At 47.7% G+C, this 25,404-nt stretch overlaps 2 protein-coding genes across 4 annotated transcripts in view; one reads left to right on the top strand and one right to left on the bottom strand.

Moving 5' to 3' along the window:
* The window catches only part of RBBP4 (RB binding protein 4, chromatin remodeling factor), a 29,602-nt gene extending 27,418 nt beyond the window's left edge, over positions 1 to 2,184 (top strand). The window contains 1 exon segment of the mRNA NM_001246374.1: positions 1,177 to 2,184. Within this exon segment, the coding sequence (NP_001233303.1) occupies positions 1,177 to 1,242 (66 nt within the window). The 3' untranslated portion in view covers positions 1,243 to 2,184.
* SYNC (syncoilin, intermediate filament protein) lies at positions 1,624 to 24,321 on the bottom strand. Of its 3 annotated transcripts, XM_016958383.4 has the most exons (5): positions 24,158 to 24,321; positions 16,418 to 17,597; positions 5,794 to 5,918; positions 5,546 to 5,625; positions 1,624 to 3,394 (listed from the first exon to the last, which is right to left on the bottom strand). In XM_016958383.4, exons 1-5 carry the CDS (start codon positions 24,208 to 24,210, stop codon positions 3,384 to 3,386), a joined length of 1,449 nt encoding a protein of 482 aa, XP_016813872.1. In that variant the 5' UTR covers positions 24,211 to 24,321; the 3' UTR covers positions 1,624 to 3,383. The 3 variants fall into 3 exon arrangements, with proteins under 3 accessions (XP_016813872.1, XP_016813876.1, XP_054521267.1); XM_016958387.4 differs by lacking the exon at positions 5,546 to 5,625; XM_054665292.2 differs by having other exon boundaries at positions 1,624 to 5,625; positions 24,158 to 24,307.
* Between the last annotated feature and the right edge of the window lie 1,083 nt (positions 24,322 to 25,404).

Genomic DNA, 25,404 nt, shown 5'->3' with positions numbered 1-25,404 from the left:
TCTCGAACTCCTGACCTCAGGTGATACGCCTGCCTTGGCCTCCCAAAATGCTGGGATTACAGGCGTGAGCCACCACACCTGGCCTGGACACCTTATATAAATAAAATCCTAAAGTATGTGACAGCTTTTTTTTTTTTTTTTTTTTGGCACACAGTCTTGCTTTGCCACCCAGGCTGGAGTGCAGTGGTGCAATCTTGGCTCACTACAACCACCACCTCCCAGGTTCAATCAATTCTTATGCCTCAGCCTCCAAAGTAGCTGGGACCACAGGGGTGCACCCCCACACATGGCTGATTTTTGTGTTTGTAGTAGAGATGCAGTTTCGCCTTGTTGGTCAGGCTAGTCTCAAACTCATGACCTCAAGTGATCTGTCTGCCTCAGCCTCCCAAGTGCTGGGATTACAGGTGTGAGCCACCACACCTGGCCTGACTGGCTTTTTATGCCAAATAATATTCCATCATATGGATTGGATATATCGTGTATCCATTTTAGTAGTTGATGGATATTTGGGTTGTTTTTACTTTTTGGCTATTATTAATAATGTCTGGTTAGGCTGGGCACAGTGGCTTACTCCTATAATCCTAGCACTTTGAGAGGCCGAGGTGGGCAGATCACCTGAGATCAGGAGTTCGAGACCAGCCTGGCCAACATGGTGAAACCCCATCTCTATTAAAAATACAAAAATTAGCCAGGCGTAGTGGCATGTGCCTGTAATCCTAGCTACTCTGGAGGCTGAGGCAGGAGAATTGCTTGAACCTGGGAGGCATAGGTTGCAGTGAGCCGAGATGGTGCCACTGCACTCCAGCCTGGGAGACAGAGCAAGGCTCCATCTCAAAAGGAAAGAAAAATTATAATGCCTGGTTAAAGAACTCAAGAATGTTGGTTATCAAGACAAATAGTATCCACACTGCAGTTTTGTGGGAATGTCCTAATCACGCATCTGGGGATCAGCTGCTTATTTTTATTGGAACATGATCATGCTAATTACTATTTCATTACCCATTATAGGTTGTCTCCGGATACTTTCATCCAAGAGTTGAATAGTTGTAACACAGATTGTGTGGCCCAAAAGCTATAAAGTATTTACTGTCTGGCTTCCTGGCCTAATCTGTTGTTGAAACCTTGAGTTTTAGAAGAAGTCTTCATGTTTAAATTCTTTTTCTTGTTTTTGGGCAGGCAGAGAACATTTATAATGATGAAGACCCTGAAGGAAGCGTGGATCCAGAAGGACAAGGGTCCTAGATATGTCTTTACTTGTTGTGATTTTAGACTCCCCTTTTTTCTTCTCAACCCTGAGAGTGATTTAACACTGGTTTTGAGACAGACTTTATTCAGCTATCCCTCTATATAATAGGTACCACCGATAATGCTATTAGCCCAAACCGTGGGTGTTTTCTAAATATTAATAGGGGGGCTTGATTCAACAAAGCCACAGACTTAACGTTGAAATTTTCTTCAGGAATTTTCTAGTAACCCAGGTCTAAAGTAGCTACAGAAAGGGGAATATTATGTGTGATTATTTTTCTTCTTATGCTATATCCCCAAGTTTTTCAGACTCATTTAAGTAAAGGCTAGAGTGAGTAAGGAATAGAGCCAAATGAGGTAGGTGTCTGAGCCATGAAGTATAAATACTGAAAGATGTCACTTTTATTCAGGAAATAGGGGGAGATTCAAGTCATATAGATTCCTACTCGAAAATCTTGACACCTGACTTTCCAGTATGCACATTTTCATACGTAGACCAGTTTCCTCTTGGTTTCTTCAGTTAAGTCAAAACAACACGTTCCTCTTTCCCCATATATTCATATATTTTTGCTCGTTAGTGTATTTCTTGAGCTGTTTTCATGTTGTTTATTTCCTGTCTGTGAAATGGTGTTTTTTTTGTTGGTGTTTTTTTTTTTTTTTTTTAACTTGGGACCACCAAGTTGTAAAGATGTATGTTTTTACCTGACAGTTATACCACAGGTAGACTGTCAAGTTGAGAAGAGTGAATCAATAACTTGTATTTGTTTTAAAAATTAAATTAATCCTTGATAAGAGTTGCTTTTTTTTTTAGGAGTTAGTCCTTGACCACTAGTTTGATGCCATCTCCATTTTGGGTGACCTGTTTCACCAGCAGGCCTGTTACTCTCCATGACTAACTGTGTAAGTGCTTAAAATGGAATAAATTGCTTTTCTACATAACCCCATGCTGATGGGTTTTATTTAGTATAAAACATCCATCAAACACCAGTCTCTGGCTTCTAGAAGAGTCCTTCAGATGACAGTTGTTGTCCATGGTCTTTGACTATCAAGAGCAGAATTAAATGTAATAGTCCCAGAGCTGTAGAAAAGAACTTTACTCCTTCCCAGGGAAAGTGAAAGACATAAAACACTGAATCAGAGGTGGCACAGATTAGTCTTTGATAAGGTAACGTTTCTTTGAAGTCTATCTGTAGAGAACTACATGGACTTCCAAGAGTGTCAAAGGCAGTGTGGTAGAGAGAATTTAAGGCAAGATTTAAATTTGGAAAAGGTGCTTGAACCTTTTCTCAGAGAGAGGTTTTATCTCCCCAGTATGTTTTTCACTGGGGCCTTTACTTAGGTTAGAAATAATAGGCTTTGAAGGCCTCTATCACCAGATGCAATAACCAGATAAAATTCCTGTTTTTTCCTAATCGCTTAGTTTTTTTTGTTGTTGTTTTTTAACTGAGTAGATCATTCTGACCCAGAACTACTTTCATGAGGTAAGATCTTTGGGAAAATCTGAATAGCGTTAACCATTAGATTCAAATCTCAACTGGTTTCTTTTCAAGTCTAGTTGTTTTAGAGTATAGTGAGAAATACCTTGACACAATTTTAAGAGTAAACTATATGGGTCAGCATATCCTTGAACAAAAAGTAGACTTTGTAAAAGTATTCATTTAAATTCTAACACTCGTGGCACAAAAGAATGAAAATTGTAAACCCATGTAATGGAAATTGGCTATCTTTTTGACCCCCCATGTGCCCCTCAAAAATGTTTTTGGTTTGGGTCAACACAAGGCAAGATACATTCTTTAAAATACTCCCAGATGTGTCCATACATTCATCTTTTACTCAGTGCATATGTGAGGGTTGTTGCTGGAAGACAGGAGGCTCATCTTTCCTTTCCTTGGTGCATTGAGATCAGTATCAACAGCAGATGAAATAGAATCCAGCAAAGAGTTGACATGTTCTGCCTCCGGCCAACTTTAGAATCTTTTTAAGCAGGTCAGCCAGTATTTGCAACTTCCACAGGATGAATTGCTTGCCAAGTTTCTGGCACTCTTGTCTGTTTGGAAGAGTACGTCCAAAGGGTACTTAGTGATCCTTTGCTAAGAAGTTTTTTGCTGTTTCCGGGTTACAGATTTGGCCATATATTTCTAAACAGCCCCTGTAAAGTTGAAAGAAAAAGTTTATAACAGTGAACTTCTGAGGTTTAGTTACTGCAGGCTTTGTTGAGAAGAGATTGTTACAGTGTGATTTATGGATGATCAGGGATGACTTTCCCCTAGCAAATATTTGGATGCCTCCTGTTTGTCAAATAGAATGAATGGTGATGGTGATGGGAGGGATAGTTAAACGTTTTCTCTGCTAGGTTAACTTCTCACAGGTATAATTACAATGCCTGAAATTCTGTAGTTTCATTTCTTTGGATTAGTCCTTGTCTTTTCCAGATTGTACACAATCTGATCAACACAAAGGTAGTTAGTAGATCATTAACCTCAATTGCAAGGTTATAATTTCTCAAACATTAAGCATATTATCAGTCATGTGGATTCAAACACAGTATAAGAAAATCCTCAAGGCTGGGTGTGATGGCTTATGCCTGTAATCCCAGCTACTTAGCAGGCTGAGGCAGGAGTATTGTTTGAACCCAGGAGGCAGAGTTGCAGTGAGCCAAGATCGTGCCACTACTCCAGCCTGGGCAAAATAGCAAGACCCAACCCCCCATCTCTACTAAAAAGAAATTTAAAAAAATAAAATAAAATCCTAGAAAATTAGAAAAAGCAACAATAGTTACTTGTGGGCCAGGCGCGGTGGTTCACGCCTGTAATCCCAGCACTTTGAGAGGCTGAGGCACGTGGATCACAAGGTCAGGAGTTCAAGACCAGCCTGGCCAAGATGGTGAAACCCCATTTCTACTAAAAATACAAAAACTAGCTGGCCGTGGTGGCATGCTCCTGTAGTCCCAGCTACTCAGGAGGCTGAGGCAGGAGAATCACTTGAACCCAGGAGGTGGAGGTTGCAGTGAACCGAGACCGTGCCACTGCACTCCAGCCTGGGTGGCAGAGCGAGACTCTGTCTCAAAAAAAAAAGAAAGTTGTGAATTTGATGTAAGTTTAGGAAATGAATAAAATTTATAGGCATCTGTATAATGTACAACTTGACACGGACTTTCTTTTATCCTTAGTTTCTTTCACGGACTCTAGAACTTTTATCAGAATATACTGGTAAAACATTGGGGGAGGGATCCTGAGTAGGTGATTGGTCAGAAAGATGCCTTCAGTTTTGTCAGTGTCTAAAAGTTAAGTCTGTGTAGGCCAAGCATGGTGGCTCACACCTGAAATCCCAGCACTTTGGGAGGCCGAGGCAAGTGGATCACAAGGTCAGGAGATTGAGACCATCTTAGCCAACATGGTGAAACCCCGTCTCTACTAAAATACAAAAAATTAGCCAGGCGTGGTGGTGCGTGCGTATAATCCCAGCTTACTTGGGAGGCTGAGGCAGGGGAATCACTTGAACCTGGGAGGCAGAGGTCACACCACTGCACTCCAGCCTGGCAACAGAGCAAGACTCCGTCTCAAAAAAAAAAAAAAGAGTAAGTCTGTGTAACATGAACATCTCTGCTTCCACCCAAAACCACAGCCTTTGAATATTATATAAGGAACTTAATGGATAGATATGTTTATTATTTTTGATAGCACAACTGCTTTCTCTGCTATTATAAGGAAAACTGAGAATAGCAGGTGGGTAGGGTAGGATGAGGAAACAAGATGCCCAAAGCCTAGATGCCACAGAATTCGTGGTGATAATCAGGGCATATTTTGAGTCCTACTAGAAACAAACATTCCAAATGAACTCTGAATGCCTGACTCAGGCATTTTGGAGGTTTGGGTTATCCCCTTGTACATTAGGCACACAAGGGTTTTTTGTTGTTTTTGTTTTTTGGGTTTTTGTTTTGTTTTGAGGCAGTCTCACTCTGTTGTACAAGCTGGAGTGCTGTATTGTGATCTTGACTCACTGCAACCTCTGCCTCCTGGTTCAAGCGATTCTCCTGCCTTGGCCTCCTGAGTAGCTGGGATTATAAGTGCCTGCCACTATGCCCGGCTAATTTTTGTATTTTTAGCGGAGACGGGGTTTCGCCATGTTGGCCAGGCTGGTCTCGAACTCCTGACTGCAGGTGACCCACCCTCCTCAGCCTCCCAAAGTGCTAGGATTACAGGTGTGAGCCACCCCGTCCGGCCTGTTTTTAAGGCATTAATTAGTATTGTTAGGAAAGCAGTAACAATGCAAACACCACTCTTCTCTTCACAAAGATCACCTTGAGACTGTGTCTCCATTCCACCTGCCTGAGAAGTGGGAGCATCAGCCTGTTCCAGGCTCTTGGGTAGTAGCATAGCCCTTTAAAAAGAGAGAGCCATTTTCCATGTGTTTTTGGATAAGCACAATTTGAAAATCATTTCCCAAATCCTCTTTTTGTTTTTGACTCTAAGGTAAAATTTTCCCTAAGCCCTCCCACCATCCCCTCAGCCAGTATTAGATGAGATTTGTATAGCAGCAGAAACTGACTTATAAGTAGAGAGCTCTTCAGCAAGACTGAGCCTTAGCTGTTCCATCTCTTTGTTCTTCTGTTGCTGGAGTTGCACCCCATTTCTTAACTGCCTCTGGCGTTCTTCCATTTCCTCCAGCTGTTCCTGCATGAGATGGCCAAGAACATTTCTAATGAGCCAAACAATAAAAACTCACATTGTCCACTCTTATTTATAAAACACTTTTTTGTTCATTGTTTAATCTTGATAGCAGTATTGAGGCTGGTATTTATATGATAGGTTATGAAACAGGTTCAAAGAAGTTGTGTCTTGGAAAAAAAAGTGACAATGCTTTTGAAAATGATGACCAAAAAGGCATCTTGTCTGTTAACCACAGCTTGCTTAATAGAATCCTGGGAGGGTGATCGGGACTTTTTAGTATTACAACCTTAGTGTCATTGAGGAGGATTTTGGTCTAGTTAGTGGGCTGAGTTTCATATACCTCTCCCTCCATGTGCAGGTTTGTTAAGATAATTGGTAGTTTTTAATAATATAAAATACTTAAGTTGAAATACAAAAGTGTGGCAACAATTATTAAATATTGGCTAGAATTCTAGGAGAGTTACACAACTAGTGGAAGTCCATGTTTAGAAAATAAATGGCTTGTTTAAGGAAAAGTTTTTGTGTCCAAAGCTCCTTAAAGTCAGAGATATTTCTACCTGGTACTTAACATCATATGGAAATTGATGCTTTAGTGAGGGTGTTGGCTATCCTATTGTTAATTTCCTGCATCCTTTTTTCTTCTTTATTTTTGTATAGAGACAGGGTCTCGCTATGTTGCCCAGGCTGGTCTTGTTCCTGGGCTCAAGCAGTCCTCCCGCCTCGGTCTCCCAAAGTGCTGGGATTACAGGTGTGAGCCACTGTGCCCAGCTTATCCTTTTTTCATTACACAAAAAGACTGAATTTGGTTAGTTCTAAGTTGGAAGATAAAGATGGTATGCACAGGAGGCCCTTGGGATCCCTCAGATAACTTTCTCATTCTTCCAAAATCAGGCTGGGATGCATTCTGTAAATTTTCCCTGCCTAGGATGTATACCTGAGGAATAAGGTAAGGAAGATGTCAGCAAGTCAGTCTCTGGTTTACCTGCTAGCTGGCATGGATCCTTAAGGAAGCAGGAGGGAGTTGGGAAGAGAGGAAGGGGTGAAGTTGGTATCTTTTAAAGCGAGAGTGATTTTACCTCAGATTTTGAAGAATACTAAGGAATCCAGTTGTTGGGGTACATGCTATTATTAGAAGGATCTAGATAATTTGTCCTCTGAGTCATACTTGACATTGTACCTGTGGCACATCAATCCGCACTGTTTGATACTCTGGCTGAATCTCAGCTTTCACCAACATTGTCAAAGGACCTTTTTTAGTGCCCAGCCATGCCTAAGAGTGTGTCATCTGAAGAGGGAAGCATCTGCATACTGCTGTCCTGATTGCTCAGTCCTCACTACCTACCAGACCCGTTGGTAAGGTACAAAAGTACATGCTTGGAAAAGCAGTCTGCACCACCAGTGATAAGCTGTGACAGAGTGGAACAGCCTCAATGAAATGAAGGAAGGATTGCTACAGTGGCATTAAGGATGGTCTCTCTTAATCCTGTGTTAACCACTAGATTAACTTTACAATCAACTCAAAATCCTTCAAAGGCTTTCCACTTTCTTTAGTGGCATTCAGACCCCCTCTAGTTTGACCCCTACCTCCAACTTGAACCTCTGTTACTCTTCCGTATGAACATTTTCCTCTGGCCCTGGACTACTAGTACCGAAGTCACTAGTCACATAGGACTCATTTGAAATATGACTAGTCTCAATTGAGATGTAATGTAAGTGTAAAATACACAGCAGATTTCTAAGACAGCACACAAAATGTAAAATACGTCAAAAATATTTGATACTGATTACATGTTGAAACATATGTGTTGGGTTAAATAAAATGCATTAAAGTTAATTTCATCTGTTTCTTTTTTTTAATAGAGCTACCAGAACATTTAAAATGACATCTGTGGCTTGCAGTGATGGCACTACTCTAGCCTAACCAACTCAGATCTGTGTGCCTGTGTTCCTGCCACTTTTTTCACCTAGACAGCCAGTCCCTTGTTTTCTGCTGCCTTCTACCTAGATACTAATTTCTCAAGGGCCAGTACATGTCTGTCTACAGTTGCCCCAGCACTTGCATTGACAGCATTGCCAGTTTTAATTTTCTACACAGGACAAAGACAAAGAAAGGATACATTCCCCAACTCAGGAAAAGGGGAACTGCTACAGCAATAGTAGTATAAAGTAATAGGTGCTGTGGAAACAGGAGGGTTATCTGTCGCACACTAAGGATATCGGGAAACTTCAGGAAGAAGGGAAATGGGTTTAAAGGATGAGTAAAGAGTTAAAGGGGAAGAAGAGGTCTAATCAATGTATAGTCATGGAATTCTGGGAAAGTGGCTTACTAGTTCATTCCTTGCAACCCTATGGATATGGGAGTAGTATTAATCTCATGTTTCATGTGAGGGTGCTGAGCCACAGAGCTTAAGTAATTTGTCCAAAGTTTCCAACTTAGTGATAGAGCCAGGATTTGCCATTGGCTTAGAGCTCATACTCAAGGTAATAGGCTTTTTAGCGGTTCTCAAACTTTCTGTGCAACCCCAAAAGCTGGCCAAATTGGAGTGCCCTTGGTACTTTTCCGTTAGAGAATAACTCCACTTTTAACTGCTTTATATATTGCATTCTATGTAAAATTATCTGGGGGAGAAGGTCCACAGCTTTAGAGAAAACTTTAGTTTTGGAAACCACTAGTCTAAAGAATACATAAAACTGGCCAGGCACAGTGGCTCATGCCTGTAATCCCAGCATTTTGGGAGGTTGAGGCAGGTGGATCATCTGAGGTCAGGAGTTCGAGACCAGCCTGGCCAACATGGTGAAACCCAGCCTCTACTAAAAATACAAAAAATTAGCCGGGCGTGGTGGCAGGTGCCTGTAATCTCAGCTACTCGGGAGGCTGAGGCAGGAGAATTGCTTGAACCTGGGAGGCGGAGGTTGCAATGAGCTGAGATCGTGCCATTGCACTCCAGCCTGGGGGACAAGAGCGAGACTTCATCTCAAAAAAAAAAAAAAAACAAAAAAAAACATAAAAGTGTTTAGTAGGCCAGGCACGGTGGTTCACGCCTGTAATCCCAACACATTGGGAGGCCAAGGCGGATCACGAGGTCAAGAGATCAAAACCATCCCGGCCAATGTGGTGAAACCCCATCTCTACTAAAAATACAAAAATTAGTTGGGCATGGTGGCACACGCCTGTAGTCCCAACTGCTCAGGAGGCTGAGGCAGGAGAATTGGCTTGAACCCGGGAGGCAAAGGTTACAGTGAGCCAAGATTGCGCCACTGCACTCCAGCCTGGAGACAGAGCGAGGCTCCGTCTCAAAAAAAAAAGAAAAAAATGTTTAGTCCCAGCTGGATCTAGTTACATTCCTTGTGATTCCACCACTAAGCTCACTTCCCAAAACATGTCTTTTTGTGTTTCCATGCTTTTGTATGAGCTGTTCCCTCTGTCTGGAAGACCTCTCCCTTACCTGCCCAGTGAATTATTATTATTATTATTATTATTATTATTATTATTATTTGAGATGGAGTCTTGCTCTGTCGCTCAGGCTGGAGTGCACTGGCACCATCTTGGTTCACTGCAACCTCCGGCTCCTGGGTTCAAGTGATTCTCCTGTCTCAGCCTCCCAAGTAGCTGGGACTACAGGCAGCTTAATTTTTGTATTTTTAGTAGAGACGGGGTTTCACCATATTGGTCAGGTTGGTCTTGAACTCCTGACCTCAGGTGATCCACCTGCCTCGGCCTCCCAAAGTGCTGGGATTACAGGTGTGAGCCACTGCTCCTGGCATGAATTCATTCTTAAGGTTCAGCTCCAGCATCTTGAAGAGCCTGAGTATGGACTCAAGCTAGATTGTTCAGGAGTTACATCCTCGCTCCATCACTCTCAAGCTGCCTAACCCTGGGCAAATCACTGCTCTGCCTTACCTCTGTCTTCTTATTTTTCAAATGCCTTATACCTAACTCATAGAGATGTAAGGACTAAAGGAATTATTTTGTGTAAAGAACTTCAAGTACATACTAGCTATTGTTGATCTATGAAATGTCCCCTCTTTGCCCAGGCTGGGGTAGTCATGCCTGTTTTCATCAGGACAGTGCCTTATCACTACAGCTATTACAGTGCTTATAACATTGAAATATGTTTAATTGATGCCAAGACTGCCACATTTTAACATCTCCGATCAGGATGCATGTTAAAATCAACAGTGCTTAGATTTTACGAAATACATTCATTTTGTCTGTTATGCTTCCTTCTGGAGTACAAACTTTTTTTAAGGCGGAGTCTCTGTCGCCCAGGCTGGAGTGCAGTGGCGCGATCTCAACCTCCACCTTGCGGGTTCAAGCAATTCTGCCTCAGCCCCCGAGTAGCTGGGATTACAGGCACGCACCACCACGCCCGGCTAATTTTTTGTATTTTTAGCGAGACAGGGTTTCACCGTGTTAGCCAGGATGGTCTCGATCTCCTGACCTCATGATCCACTCGCCTCTGCCTCCCAAAGTGCTGGGATCACAGGCATGGGCCACCGCACCCGGCCTCTGGAGTACAAACTCTTTGAGGGCAGGAGCATTACCCCCACCCCGCAACACACACACACTGTTTTTTTTTTTCTTTTCTGAGACGGAGTCTTGCTCTGTTGCCAGGCTGGAGTGCAGTGGCGCAGTCTCGGCTCACTGCAACCTCTGCCTCCCGGGTTCAAGCAATTCTGCCTCATCCTCCCGAGAAGCTGGGAACACAGGCACATGCCACCACGCCCAGCTAATTTTTGTATTTTTTAGTAGAGATGGGGGTTTCACCATGTTGGCCAGGATGGTCTCGATCTTTTGACGTGATCCGCCCGCCTCGGCCTCCCAAAGTGCTGGGATTACAGGCGTGAGCCACCTCGCCTGGCTTTTTTTTTTTTTTTTTTTTTTTGAGGTGAGTCACTGTCACCCAGGCTGGAGTGCAGTGGCACAATCTCAGCTCACTGCAACTTCTGCTGCCCAGGTTCAAGCTATTCTGCCTCAGCCTCCTGAGTAGCTGGGATTACAGGTGCCTACCACCATGCCTGGCTAATTTTTTTGTAGTTCTAGCAGAGACAGGGTTTCACCGTCTTGGCCAGGCTGGTCTTGAACTCCTGACCTTGTGATCCACTGCGCCCGGCCACACATACTATTTCTAATTGCTATTGCCAGCACATAGCTCACTGCCTGGCCCACAGTAATTAGGCACTTAGAAACTGTTGAATGAATTGATGAAGGTGATGATAGAGGCAACGTTAAGAGTGGAGTGCAGCCTAAGGATTAAAGGGACACCCTTAAGAAGTAAGCTGATGGGCCGGGCGTGGTGGCTCATGCCTGTAATCCCAGCACTTTGGGAAGCCGAGGCGGGCGGATCACAAGGTCAGGAGATCAAAACCATCCTGGCCAACATGGTGAAACCCCATCTCTACTAAAAATACAAAAATTAGCTGGGCGTGGTGGCGTGAGCCTGTAGTCCCAGCTACTTGAGAGGCTGAGGCAGGAGAATCGCTTGAACCCGGGAGGCAGAGGTTGCAGTGAGCCAAGATTGTGCCACTGCACTCCAGCCTAGCAACAGAGTGAGACACCGTCACAAAAAAAAAAAAAAAAAAAGGTAAGTTGATGAAATAGAACTTTAGCAAACAGTTTAGGAAGCCATTTCAGAAAGAAAAATTAGGGCCCTCAGACCTTGCTTCCTACTTTAATGATGGTATAGCAACAAGAGAAGCTATTATACTACCAAGAGTGTTTCAGGCCAGACAAGGTGGCTCACACCTGTAATCTCAGCAACTCGGGAGGCTGAGGCAGGAAGACCAAGACTTCCTCTCAATAGAGAAAGATTCATTTGATAGAGATTAGATAGACAGACTTCTGAATATTCTTTTTAAAGCTTTGTGTCATAAGATTATCTTTGGAAAACAATCCTTGGGAAGATGCACAAATCATCAAATCTGAAACCATCTTAACCTCTTCCTTAGAGTAGCTTTCTAATTATTCTCCATTGCTCTGCATCTCTAGCCCACTTTATATCCTGCCACCAGTACTTCTTGTAATCCCAGCACATTGGGAGGCCGAGACGGGTGGATCACGAGGTCAGGAGTTGGAGACCAACCTGGCCAAGATGGTGAAGCCCCATCTCTACTAAAAATACAAAAATTAGCGAGGCCTGGTGGCGGGCACCTGTAATCTCAGCTACTCGGGAGGCTGAGGCAGGAGAATCACTTGACCCAGGAGGCGGAGATTTTGGTGAGCCAAGATCATGCCACTGCACTCTAGCCTGAGTGACAGAGCAAGACTCCATCTCCAAAGAAAAAAAAAAAAAAAAGAGAGAGAGAGGCAGGCAGTGGCTCAAGCCTGTAATCCCAGCACTTTGGGAGGCCGAGCCAGGCAGATCACCTGAGGTCAGGAGTTCAAGACCAGCTGGCTAACATGGTAAAACTTCATCTCTACCAAAAACACGAAAATTAGGGCCGGGCGTGGTGACCCATGCCTGTAATCCCAGCACTTTGGGAGGCTGAGGCAGGCAGACTGCCTGAGCTCAGGAGTTCAAGACCATCCTGGGCAATACGGTGAAACCCCGTCCCTACTATACAAAAAATTGGCCGGGCTCAGTGGCTCACACCTATAATCCCAGTACTTTGGGAGGCCGAGGCAGGTGGATCATGAGGTCAGGAGATCAAGACCATCCTGGCTAACATAGTGAAACACTGTCTCTAATAAAAATAGAAAAAATTAGCCAGCTATGGTGGCATGCACCTGTAGTCCCAGCTACTCGGGAGGCTGAGGCAGGAAAATCGCTTGAACCCAGGAGGCAGAGGTTGCAGTGAGCCCAGATCATGCCACTGCACTCCAGCCTGGGTGACAGAGCGAGACTCCTTCTCAAAAAACAAAAAAAACAAAAAATTTGCCAGGCGTGGCAGTGTGCACCTGTAGTCCCAGCTACTCGGGAGGCTGAGGCAGGAGAACTGCTTGAACCCGGGAGGTAGAGGTTGCAATGAGCCGAGATCATGCTATTGCACTCCAGCCTAGGCAATAGAAGAGACTCCGACTAAAAAAAAAATTAGCCACGTCCATGGTGTTAGGCGCCTGTAATCCCAGCTACTTGGGAGGCTGAGGCAGGAAAATCGCTTGAACCTGGGAAGTGGAGGTTGCAGCAAGGCAAGATCGTGCCACTGCACTCCAGCATGGGTGACAGAGGGAGACTCCATCTCAGAAAAAAAAAAAAAAAGTAGCAAGGCAATCATGTTACTTCCCTGATTAAATCCCTTTAATGATGAAGCAGACTACTGAATAAAGTCCAAAACTCAAGCTTGTCACCTGCAGCCAAGTTACTAATTATATTTCAGATATGTTGAGTTAGATAAAATATATTTAAATTAATTTTACCTATATCTTTTCTCCCCTGCTCCCCTCAGGCTTAGCTCAGCTGAATTTTTGCCTATTTTAATGTGGCTATTAGAAAATTTATAATTATTTATGTGACTTGCATTATATTTCTGTTGGGCAGCACTGGTCTAGATTCTCCCTATGCTTTCATACCTAGCTCAAATTCCACCTCTTTTTCCATGAAGAGTTCTCTGATTTAACCAGCGCCTAAAAATAATCTATCCCGGCCGGGCGCAGTGGCTCATGCCTGTAATCCCAGCACTTTGAGAGGCGAGGCGGGCGGATCACAAGATCAGGAGATCGAGACCATCCTGGCTAACACGGTGAAACCCCGTCTCTATTAAAAATGCAAAAAATTAGCCTGGCGCGGTGGCGGGCGCCTGCAATCCCAGCTACTTGGGAGGCTCAGGCAGGAGAATGGCGCGAACCCGGGAGGCAGAGTTTGCAGTGAGCTGAGCGCCACTGCACTCCAGCCTGGGCAAGAGTGACAGACTCCATCTCCAAAAATAATAATAATCATCATCATCATCATCTATCCCACAGCCCTTTTACCTGCACCTCTCATAAATCACCTTTTACTTTCTTCTCTGAGATACAACTATTAATGTAATGTCTGTCTGAGTATTGGCTGTTAAGGATAGTATTGATGCTAAATAAATGACTTTTCACTAGACTGTGAACCAATTTTTTAAAAAATAGGGTAAGGGGAATATGAAGAGTTTAAAAACATTCAGTATTACTTCTGGGTGTGGTGGCTTACGCCTGTAATCCCAACACTTTGGGAGGCTGAGGCCGGTGGATTACCTGAGGTCAGGTGTTCGAGACCAGCCTGACCAACATGGTGAAACCCCATCTCTACTAAAATACACAAATTAGCTGGGCATGGTGGCACAGGTCTGCAATCCCAGCGACTTGGGAGACTGAGGCAGGAGGATTGCTTGAACCCAGGAGGCAGAGGTTGCAGTGAGCTGAGATCATGCCACTGCACTCCACTGCACTCCAGCCTGTGTGACAGAGCGAGACTCTGTAAAAATAACTGGGAGGCCGAGGCGGGTGGACTGCCTAAGCTCAGGAGTTTGAGACCACCCTGGGCAACATGGTGAAACCCCATCTCTACTAAAATACAAAAAATTAGCTGGGTGCAGTAGCGGGCACCTGTAGTCCCAGCAACTCAGGAGGCTGAAATGAGAATTGCTTGAACCCGGGAGGTGGAGTTTGCAGTGAGCCGAGATTGGTTCAGTGCACTCCAGCCTGGGTGAAAGAGCAAGACTCTGTCTCAAAAATAAATAAATAAAGATAAAAATAAAAAACATTCAGTATTATGACCCCAAAAACCACAGTGTTTTTTTTTTTGTTTTTTGTTTTGTTTTTGAGATGGAGCCTCACTCTGTCACCCAGGCTAGAGTGCAGTGGTGCAATCTCAGCTCACTGCAACCTCCGCCTCCCAGGTTCAAGCGATTCTCCTGCCTCAGCCTCCCAAGTAGCTGGGACTACAGGCATGTGCCACCATGCCCCCCTAATTTTTGTCTTTTTAGTAGAGACGGGGTTTCACCATATTGGCTATACTTGTCTCAAACTACTGACCTTGTGATCCACCCACCTCAGCCTCCCAACCAAAGTGCTGGGATTACAGGCGTGAGCCACCGCTCCCAGACAGAGTGTTTTCATAATACAAACCACAGAAAGCTTGACAAAATCTTCAGTGAAGTGAATGCAGCCATTTCAACAGAGAAACTTGTTCCCTTAAGGGCATATCACAATCTCTGGGAAGACATAGATTTCTAAGTTTATCCAAAGGAATCAGTGTTTCAAAAGATTAAAGTACTGCTTAGAGCACCACACTACAGTCTTCTCATTAGTGCCCAGCAGCACATGTGCTCTGAGCCTTGAGTAGCAGAGAGTAATACAACAATAAGTAAAATGTATTCCCTACCTTCTGAAAGTTCACAGTCTAGGAGGGACTACGTAATTGTTTATTCACTTAGTATTTATATCCCACTCTGTTCTAAAAAGGGATTAGAACTGGCTCACACTTAATCAGAAATAACTTGAATGCAAGAGAGATGGGGACAAATGCACATAAAAGGAAAGTGAAGATGAGAGGATTCTATTAAGGTTGGTGCAAAATTAATTGCAGCTTTTGCCATTAAAAGTACTTGAGCCCAGGATTTCAAGACCAGCCTGGGCAACATGGCAAAACCCTGTCTACAAAAAATACAAAAATTGGCCGGCTGCGGTGGCTCACACCTATAATCCTAGCTCTTTGGGAGGCCAAGGCAGGCGGATAGCTTGAGCTCAGGAGTTCAAATCCAGCCTGGGCCACGTGGTGAAACTCTGTCTCTACAAAAAATTAGCCAGGTATGGTGGCACACACTTGTAGTCCCAGCTGCTTGGGGGCGCTAAGGCAGGAGGATCGCTTGAGCCCAGGAGGTTTGAGGTGCAGTGAGCCCTCAAGATTGCACCTGTCTCAAAAAAGAAAAAATTAGCTGGGCATGTTGGTGCACAGTTGTGGTCCCAGCTACTCAAGAGGCTGAGGTGGGAGGATCGCTTGAACCTGAGAGGTCGAGGCTGCAGTTAGCTGTGATCATGCCACTGCACCAGCCTAAGTGACAGCAAGACCCTGTCGCAAAAAAACAGAGTGCAGGCCGGGCGCGGTGGCTCACGCCTGTAATCCCAGCACTTTGGGAGGCCAAGGCAGGCGGATCACGAGGTCAGGAGATCCAGACCATCCTGGTTAACAACAGTGAAACCCCGACTCTACTAAAAATACAAAAAAATAGCCGGGCATGGTGGTGAGCACCTGTAGTCCCAGCTACTCAGGAGGCTGAGGCAGGAGAATGGCATGAACCCAGGAGGCAGAGCTTGTAGTGAGCTGAGATCACACCACTGCACTCTAGCCTGGGCGACAGAGCGAGACTCCATCTCAAAAAAAAAAAAAAAAAAAAAAAAAAAAACAGTGCAGATAACTTCTAGTCCCTAGCATGGGCCTGAATGAATGAAGAATGGAGAAAAAATTGCGTGGCCCCAAAGAACAAATTTTTCTTCCTACATGTGACACTATCTTTCAGCCCCAAAGACCTTGGACTCTGGCCACTCTTTCCCCAGGTTAAAAGACCTCAGTTCTTTTCATGCCCAATGGGCCTACCCTGTACTGCTGCACCTCTTCATCTCGTTTTTGCCTCACAAGTGCGATCTGGTCCTCCAGGTTCCTGTTTTGCAGGCGGAGCTGCCGGGCCTCTGCTTGCAGGGGTCTCAGAGCCTCCTTCATTTCCTGGATCTCAGCCTGGGTTCTCTGCAGAGCTTTGGTCCCAGCTTCTTTCCTCTCTAGGAGCCGCAGGAGCTGAGGCTCATACTCCTCCTCCAGGTCCTGGCGGCTCTCTGCCATGAGATTTTCAAACTGGGCAGAGAGTCGCCGGCTTTCCTGGAGAAAGTGCCCATCCCTCTGGCTTGGAGGGGCTTCTAGTTGTTGCCGCAGCTGCTCCTTCTGCTTCTGATAGGCATCCCGGAGCTGGGCCAGTTCCTCTGAGAGCTGGGTTGCCCTTGTAGTCAGCACTTCCCGGAAATCGGCAAACTGAGCCACGTCCTGCTGGCGGCACTCCAGCTGGTATTGGTAGGCCACACATTCCTTCGTCACTTTGAAAAGCTTCTGCTTGACCAGCCGGATCTCCTCCCTTAGGCCATCTCTCTCCAGCTCTGCTTGGGCATGGAGCTTGTAGGCAGCCAGGATGTCTTGATGGACTTGCTGTACCTCCTGCAGGGCTGGTTCCCGGAGCAATACAAGCTCATGGATGAGCTGATCCCTCTCCTCTTCCAGCTGGGCCACAGCTTGGACACACTGCTGGAAACGCCCCTCTAGCAATTCCAGGTCCTCTATGCTCAGGTTCTCCTCCATGCTGGGGCTCTGCTCGGCTCTGAGGCTCTCCTCAGGGTTAGATTTCTCCGCCCTTGTGACTGTCTCTCCCTCATAAACAACGTGCTCTGGGCTTGTGGGCTTTCCTGGCTCCACGGGCCCCTCCACAAACTGTATCCGATCTGGCTCCGTGGTTTCCTCCACACACACTGTCTCCTCTGGATTCCCAGGCTCCTCCACATGCAGAGCCTCATCTGGCTGCATGGCCTCCTCAATATACAGGGCCTCCTCTGCCTTCTCAGTCTCTTGCACATAGAGTGTCTCATCAAGGTCACCTGTGTCCTCCAGGTAGAGAATGTCTTCGAGGTTTAAGGACCCCTCTGAAGATAGAGTAACTTCTGGGTTCAAGGCTTCTGCCTCATTTAGGGATCCAGAGTTCTTTGGAAGAGGAGAATTGGCCTCTACTCTTGTTTTCCTGCAAAAGAAATGATTGAAAGTGAAAGGGCAGCCACAATCCCAGGATGGTGCAATTCTGGAGCCAGCAGCCATGGGCCTAGACTACCTCAGGTTCTTAGATGTCAGCAGCCATTCGTCTGCTCCCTCCACTCTGTCAATCCACCCCTCCACACACCCAACCACTGTGTAGATCCCCTGCCAGCATCCCAGCGACATCACCATATGGTCTCTGCTTATGCAGCTCCAAGGACTCAACGTACCTGAGGCACCACTGTTTGTTCCACAATTATAATAATTTTTTTTTTTTGAGATGGAGTCCCGCTGTATTGCCGAGGCTGGAGTGCAATAGCGTGATGTCGGCTCACTGCAACCTCTGTCCCCCAGTTCATGCGATTCTCTTGCCTCAGCCTCCCAAGTAGCACCACCACGCCTTTTTTTTTTTGAGACGGAGTCTTGCTCTATTGCCAGGCTGGAATGCAGTGGTGCGATCTTGGCTCACTGCAGCCTCCACCTCCCAGGTTCAAGTGATTCTCCTGCCTCAGCCTCCTGAGCAGCTGGGATTACAGGCACACATACCACCACGCCCGGCTAATTTTTGTATTTTTAGTGGAGATGGGGTTTCACCATGTTAGTCAGGCTGTTCTCAAACTCCTGACCTCATGATCTGCCCTCCTCGGCCTCCCAAAGTGCTGGGATTATAGGCATGAGCCACTGCGCCCAGCCCAGTTCTAATAAAATTATAACGTTGAGGTAAAACCTTCCTTATAACTTTTTTTTTTCTTTGAGATGGAGTCTTGCTCTGTCACCCAGGCTGGAGTGCAGTGGTGCCATTTCAGCCACCGCCTCCCAGGTAGGTGGGACTACAGACACGTGCCATCACACTCAGCTGATTTTTGTATTTTTAGTAGAGATGGGGTTTTACCATGTTGGCCAGGCTGGTCTCAAACTCCTGACCTCAAGTGATCCGCCCTCTTCAGCCTCCCAAAGTGTTGGGATTACAGGCATTGAGCCACCATGCCCAGCAATTCCTGGTAACTTTTAGCCACTGGATTTACCTGATTCTTCCTTCTAGGATCAGATATTTCTACCTTCTTTTCTGTGTAAGTTATCTAAACACTTAAAGAGAACCATGGTCGGCCAGGCGTGGTGGCTCACACCTGTAATCTCAGCACTTTGGGAGGCCGAATCAGGCGGATCACCTGAGGTCGGGAGTTCAAGACCAGCCTGACCAACATGGAGAAACCCCATCTCTACTAAAAATACAAAATTAGCTGGGCGTGGTGGTGCATGCCTGTAATCCCAGATACTCGCTGAGGCAGGAGAATCTCTTGAACTTCAGAGGCAGAGGTTGCAGTGAGACGAGATTGCACCATTGCACTCCAGCCTGGGCAACAACAGCGAAACTCCGTCTCAAAAAAAAAAAAAGATAACCATGGTCAAGTGCAGTGGCTCATGTCTGTAATCCAGCACTTTGGGAGGCCAAGACCTCTTGAGTCCAGGAGTTTAAGGCCAGCGTGGGCAACATGGCGAAACCCCATCTCTAAAAAAAATACAAAAAATTAGCTGGGCATGATGGTGCACACCTGTAGTCCCAGATACTTGGGAGGCTGTGGTGGGAGAATCACCTGAGCCTGGGAGGTCGAGGCTGTGCTGAGCCATGACTGCACCACTGTGCACCCCAGCCTGGGCAACAGAGACCCTGTCAAAAAAAAAAACAAAAAAAACCCAGCTTATCTTTGTTATTCCATACATGTCCAGGTTTCCAGTGCCCTCTTCATTTGTGTCATATCCTTGTGACACAAGTGACAGCTTTCAGACTGTCACTCTTTTGAGGATTTTTTTTAAATTTGCCTTTATTCTTAAGTTCCCCAAGAGCTAGAAATTGGGATGGGTATCAAAAACAGTGCCCCAGGGCTGGGCGAGATGGCTCACGCCTGTAATGCCAGCACTTTGGGAGGCCAAGACGGGTGGATCACCTGAGCTCAGGAGTTCGAGATCAGCCTAGCCAACATGGTGAAACCCCGTCTCTACTAAAAATACAAAACTTAGCAGGGCATGATGGTGCATGCCTGTAATCTCAGCTATTCGGGAGGCTGAGGCACAAGAATCGCTTGAACCTGGGAGGCAGAGGTTGCAGTGAGCCGAGATCACACCACAGCCTGGGCGACAGACCGGGACTCCATCTCAAAAAAAAAAAAAAAAAAAAATGCCGGGCGTGGTGGCTCACGCCTGTAATCCCAGCACTTTGGGAGGCTGAGGCAGGCGGATCATGAGGTCAGGAGATCGAGACCATACTGGCTAACACAGTGAAACCCCGTCTCTACTAAAAGTACAAAAAAATTAGCTGGGCGTGGTGGCGGGCACCTGTAGTCCCAGCTACTCGGGAGGCTGAGGCAGGAGAATGGTGTGAACCTGGGAAGCGGAGCTTGCAGTGAGCCCAGATTGCGCCACCGCACTCCAGCCTGGGCAACAAAACCAAACTCTGTATCAAAAAAAAAAGTTTTTCATACCAAGTGCTTGTAAGCAACATTTCTTGTTTCTGTAAAAGTTCATCTTGTTAGAACTGGCCCACCCTTCTATCCTGTCAAACGCTCTTGAAGTCAGATTCCATCATTCTGACATCTGAGCTCTTTGACCCAGCTGCCTATTGCCTGCCAGCTCAGTCAGTTCCCACTGGGGAGTGCTCTCTTGCTGCTTTGCCCCTCAAATGCAAATAGCTTTGGTCTTTCCTGTTTCTGTTTTTTTGTTTTTGTCTTTTTTTTTTTTTTGAGATGGAGTCTCCCTCTGTCGCCCAGGCCTGAGTACTGTGGCATGATCATAGCTCACTGCAGCCTCAACCTCCCCGGCTCAAGCCATCCTCCTGCCTCAGCCTCCCGGGCAGCCAGGACTACAGGCACGTAGCGCCACACCCGCTAATTTTTTAACTTTTTGTAGAGATGAAGTCTCACTATGTTGCTCAGGCTGGTCTCAAACTCCTGAGCTCAAGCGATCCTCCTACCTAGACCTCCCAAAGTGCTGGGATTACAGGCATGAGCCACCACATCCGGCCACAGGCAAGAAATCTTCAGACAGCTCTTTCCCTCCCCTGTATAGCCAGTTCACTGAGAAGTGACTTTTCTTTTCTTTTTTTTTTGAGATGGAGCTTCACTCTGTCGCCCAGGCTGGAGTGCAGTGGTGTGGTCTCAGCTCACTGCAAACTCCTCCTCCTGGGTTCAAGTGATTCTCCTGCCTCAGCCTCCTGAGTAGCTGGGACTATAGGTGCCTGCCACCACGCCTGGCTAATTTTTGTGTATTTAGTAGAGACCGGGTTTCACCATGTTGGCCAGGATGGTCTCAATCTCCTGACCTCGTGATCCACCAGGGATCATGGCCCCCTAAAGTGCTGGGATTACAGGCACGAGTCACTGCGCCTGGCCAAAAAGTGACCTTTCTATCTTAGAAAGACTACAGTCTCCATCCCCCTCTTCTGCATCCCACTGTCAGGGCCCTCCTCCAAGTCATCCTGTCTCACTGGCACTTTTGTCCTGGTCTTCTAAAAGGACTTCCTCCTCTCCTCACCTCAATCTATTCTCTACACCACCACAGTTAACTTGCTACAACACAGAGTGAACTATTGCTCCACTTCACCAATAAATACCCAAATTGCTACGCATGGTTTCAAGGTCCTTAAAGATGTGGCCCAAACATACCTTTTTTTTTTTTTTCTTTTTTTGAGCCAGAGTCTCGCTCTGTTGCCCAGGCTGGAGTGCAGTGGTGCAATCTCGGCTCACTGCAACCTCCGCCTCCTGGTTTCAAGCAATTCTCTACCTCAGCCTCCCGAGTAGCTGGGACTACAGGCGCCCACCACCATGCCTGGCTAATTTTTTGTATTTTTAGCAGAGACAGGGTTTCACCATCTTGGTCAGGCTGGTCTCGAACTCCTGACCTCATGATCTGCCTGCCTCGGCCTCCCAAAGTGCTGGGATTACAGGCATAAGCCACCACACCCGGCCCCAAACATACCTTTTTTAGCTTCCTCTCACATTATTCCTGCAACCCACCCAATGCTTGACATCCTAGAGCTTGCATTAACTTTTTACACCTCCTACTCTAAGCCCACGGTGTCCAGCTGAGAATTGCAGCTTCTCAAAAACCACCTAACTAGAGAACAACCCTGTACTACCTGGGAAGGCAGAGCTCCTAGAGCCAGGGCCAGGAAGGATGCACCTGCTCAGCCAGCCAAACTCACTCTGATATTCAACAGTCCCTGCTTTCCCAGCAGACGGCCCTTTCATCATTCTCGTGCCGAGCCGCCCACCTTGGAATGACTTCACCGTGTTCAAGATTATTCTAGGCATTTTACATGAATACTCATTTATAGAATCCTCATCATCTATTGGCTGGGTGCAGTGGCTCACGCCTGTAATCCCAGCACTTTGGGAGGCCGAGGCGGGTGGATCACCTGAGGTCAGGAGTTTGAGACCAGCCTGGCCAACATGGTGAAACTCCGTCTCTACTAAAAATACAAACGATTAGCTGGGTATGGTGGTGCGTGCCTGTAATCCTAGCTACTCAGGAGGCTGAAGCAGGAGGATTGCTTGAACCTGGGAGGCAGAGGTTGCAGTGAACTGAGATTGCGCCATTGCCCTCCAGCCTGAGCAACAAGAGCCGAGACTCTGTCTCAAAAAAAGAAAGAAAGAAAGAAAGAATCTTCATCTATTATCTCCATTTTATAGATGAGGAAGCCAATGCACAGAGTAAGAACTCACACAAGGTTCCACAACTGTTGTAAGTGGTGGAGGCTGGAGAAGGCCTGCAGTATTTACCACCCTCCTAGGACAGGCGTGAGGTCCAAAAGAGGTAACTACAGCACATATAAAAAGCCTGGCATGCAGCAGTCACAATATACTTTTTTTTTTTTTTGAGATGGAGTTTCACTCTTGTTGCCCAGGCTGGAATGCAATGGTGTGATCTCCACTCACTGCAGCCTCTGCCTCCTGAGTTCAAGCAAGTCTCCTGTCAGCCTCCCAAGTAACTGGGATTACAGGCACACGCCACCACGCCTGGCTAATTTTTGTATTTTTAGTAGAGCCGGGTTTCACCATGTTGGCCGGGCTGGTCTTGAACTCCTGACCTCAGGTGATCCGCACACCTCGGCGTCCCAAAGTGCTGGGATTACAGGCGTGAGCCACCGCGCCGGGCCCACAATATACTTCTATCTATCTAACAAATTTCTACTCATCCTTCAAGCCCTGCTCAAACTTCATCTCTTCCGTAAAGTATCTCCCAGACAGCCCCATGTGTGTTCTCAGGGCACTCTGTATGCAGCACATCTTCACACTTATTGCTCCAGTTACAGAAGTACATGTGTCTGTCTCCCTGATAGTGAGTTTCCTAAGGACAAGCAGAGTTCTCATTCTGCTCTATATCCTAGGGTGGGGCTCTGTAAGGGCAGACAGGCAGAAACCAGATGAACTCCAAGGAGGAAATCTGCCCAAGGTCGAATGGCAAAGCTGGAAGTAAAACCCAGGCCTCCTGACCTCCAAGCTGTGCTGTTAGCACACATCGTGCTGCCTCCACCACCCCACCCATGGTGCCAGGCCTCTGCTGGGTGCTGCCCTCACACAGCCGCCTCTTTTAAACAGAGAGAGGAGGGAAAGAAGCAGATGACAGGAGGCTCAGAGGAGAGGAAGCCAGCTTAGCTGGGGCCCCTGACCTCGGGCTTCCTTGGGCCCTGGGCAGCCTGCCTCTGCCACTCTGTCCCTGTCCCCAGAGAACCGCAGAGCTCTCCAACCCTGTTCAGGGATGTGGCTGGGAGTCCATGTGACATTGTGCAGGCAAGAGTCCGTGTGTCTGACTGTAGCTGTAGGTGTGGACAGCAGTATGGGCGAGTGTGTGTGTGTAAGACCGCTCAGCTTTGTGCCCCTGTGTCACAGTGAAGGGGTGTCGGGAGCTGTGTATTTGCACCCTCACCTCTTGGTACACTGGGAAGTCCCAGAGCCACAGTATGACCTGGGACAGAAATACTCACACCTCACCCCAAACCCCTCAGCCACAGGTCCCTTCCCCCAATAATCAGCCGTGCCCTGCCAGCAGGGATAGTGGGGAGGGCCCCTGGACCCTTCCCCCACCCATCCCAGGCCAGACGGGAGAGAACAAGCCCTGACAGACTCTTAACTTCAAGCTGGCAGATGCCCAGCCTTGCACCAAGTGGCTTCCACACAGCCAATTCAGCAGGGGAGGCCTCTGTCTCCAACTGACATTTGCAGGGAGGAATGAAGGCTAGCGAGAAGTGTCTTTGGCTGCTATGGGCCAAATGGCACTTGAGCGGTGGATGCCCACTCGCCTGGAAGGGTTAATTTTCATGTAGCCCCGGGAGGGGGAGGGGTATTATAAAAAGCCACAGACAAACGGAGGTGCCAGGACCCCGGGACGGCCCGACTCCCCGATGTCCCCTCACGAGGCGGCTCCAGTGCCCCACCCCGGCTGGACCACTACCCCTAGACAGGCGAAAGACGCCCGCGGTCGGGGGGAAAGGGAACCCGTCCAGCAGCACCCCTTCCCCAGCGGGGCGGCGACGCGGGCCCGGCACTGTCCTACCTCGCGGCCTGGGCGGCGCCGTCCCCGCCGCGCCGGGGCTCCGGGCTGGCCATGGCTGCGCGACCCCGGGCTGGCGGCCGCGTTATTAATAGCTGGGCCCGCGGGCCCCTCGCTCCGGCGCCCGCGCCCGCCGCACTGCCAGCTGCAGCCGACACCAGATCCCGGCCGGCCCCGGGCCGGGCGCGCCCACTTGGCCGGGGCTCCTGCCGGGGGAGGAGGGAGCGGCCGCGCGGACCCGGGGGCGGGGAGAGGCTGCCCCTCCCGGACCAGCCTGGGGCGGGGGTGGGAACGGGGGCCTGGAGCTGTCTTTCCAAACCTCCCAGCCCCCTCGTCTTCCCGAACCTTCTCTCCACCCTTCCTTTCGTGAGGTCCCGTTGCAGGGGGAGTCAGAAGGGGGGTCTGAAGCCCCAGGGAGCACCTTCCCTGTCCAGCCTGGGAGGGTGGGGGCAGGGTTGGGCGGGCTGCTCAAAGGGAGCCAGCACCCCTCTCCCGCGACTGTTTGGGGGTGTCCGCTGCCGCTCAGCGCCCTCTGGTCCCCACCCACGAGGGGAAGGGCCGCAGCCACCCTCTGGGCACTCCGGGCTGTCCCCGGCAGCTGTCGTGAAGGGCGGGGCAGGGCGCGGCCGGGGAGGAGGGTTCACGGCCACACCCCGCGCGTTTGGGGACAGCCTGGAGCCTGGGGGCGGGCTGGGTGGCTGGGGTTAGAGAGAACTGCGAAGGAGTTTACGCCTATCACATTGAGTCCATATTTAACCCCACTTTCTGCCCCACCCTTTGAGGCTTCCTGGGGTCTCTCTCCTGCTCCACCTGTCACCCCACTCAGCCCACTTCTGTCAACTTCAAGACATACCTCCCCCCACGTCCTCAGCCCACTAGTGTCAGGGTCAAACCAGCACTGACGTCTTTCTCCCCAAGAGAGAAGCTGCTGGGCCCCTTCCCAGACCTGGGCTTCAGGCGTTCTTCCTTCAGATTCCTTTTTCCACTTAGCTACCCTGTCTGGGGAGGTCTTTGACTCAATCGCAGAAGAATGCCGGCACCATAACAAGCCCCAGGGGCTGGGGTGCCTGGGAGGCCGGTGGGGGAAGCATGCCGTGGTGTTGAATGTGTGTGGGCTTGTGTGCCCCTGTGTGACTCTGCGGTGATTGTGGGGTACATGTCTGTGTGTGAGCATGTGGATGTGTGATTGTGTGATCTCAGGGTGAATGTGTGTGGTGATTGTGCCATGGTGGAGTGTCTTTGTGGGGCTG

The sequence above is a fragment of the Pan troglodytes genome, chromosome 1 (genome assembly GCF_028858775.2).
Source record: "Pan troglodytes isolate AG18354 chromosome 1, NHGRI_mPanTro3-v2.0_pri, whole genome shotgun sequence".
NCBI classification, from domain to species: domain Eukaryota; kingdom Metazoa; phylum Chordata; class Mammalia; order Primates; family Hominidae; genus Pan; species Pan troglodytes.
Note: the sequence above shows the minus strand (reverse complement) of the source record. Positions and strands in the feature narration are given on the sequence as shown.

Bases quoted from the DNA above. Each gene is read 5' to 3' on its own strand.
- SYNC (XM_054665292.2), bottom strand. From the start codon at position 24,210: ATGGCCAGCCCGGAGCCCCGGCGCGGCGGGGACGGCGCCGCCCAGGCC. The intron at 17,598-24,157 runs GTAGGACAGTGC...TTTCTTTTGCAG, and splicing joins GGCGCCGCCCAGGCCGCGAG to GAAAACAAGAGTAGAGGCCA. The intron at 5,626-5,793 runs GTCAGTTTCTGC...CTCTTTTTAAAG, and splicing joins GAAGAGCTCTCTACTTATAA to GGCTATGCTACTACCCAAGA.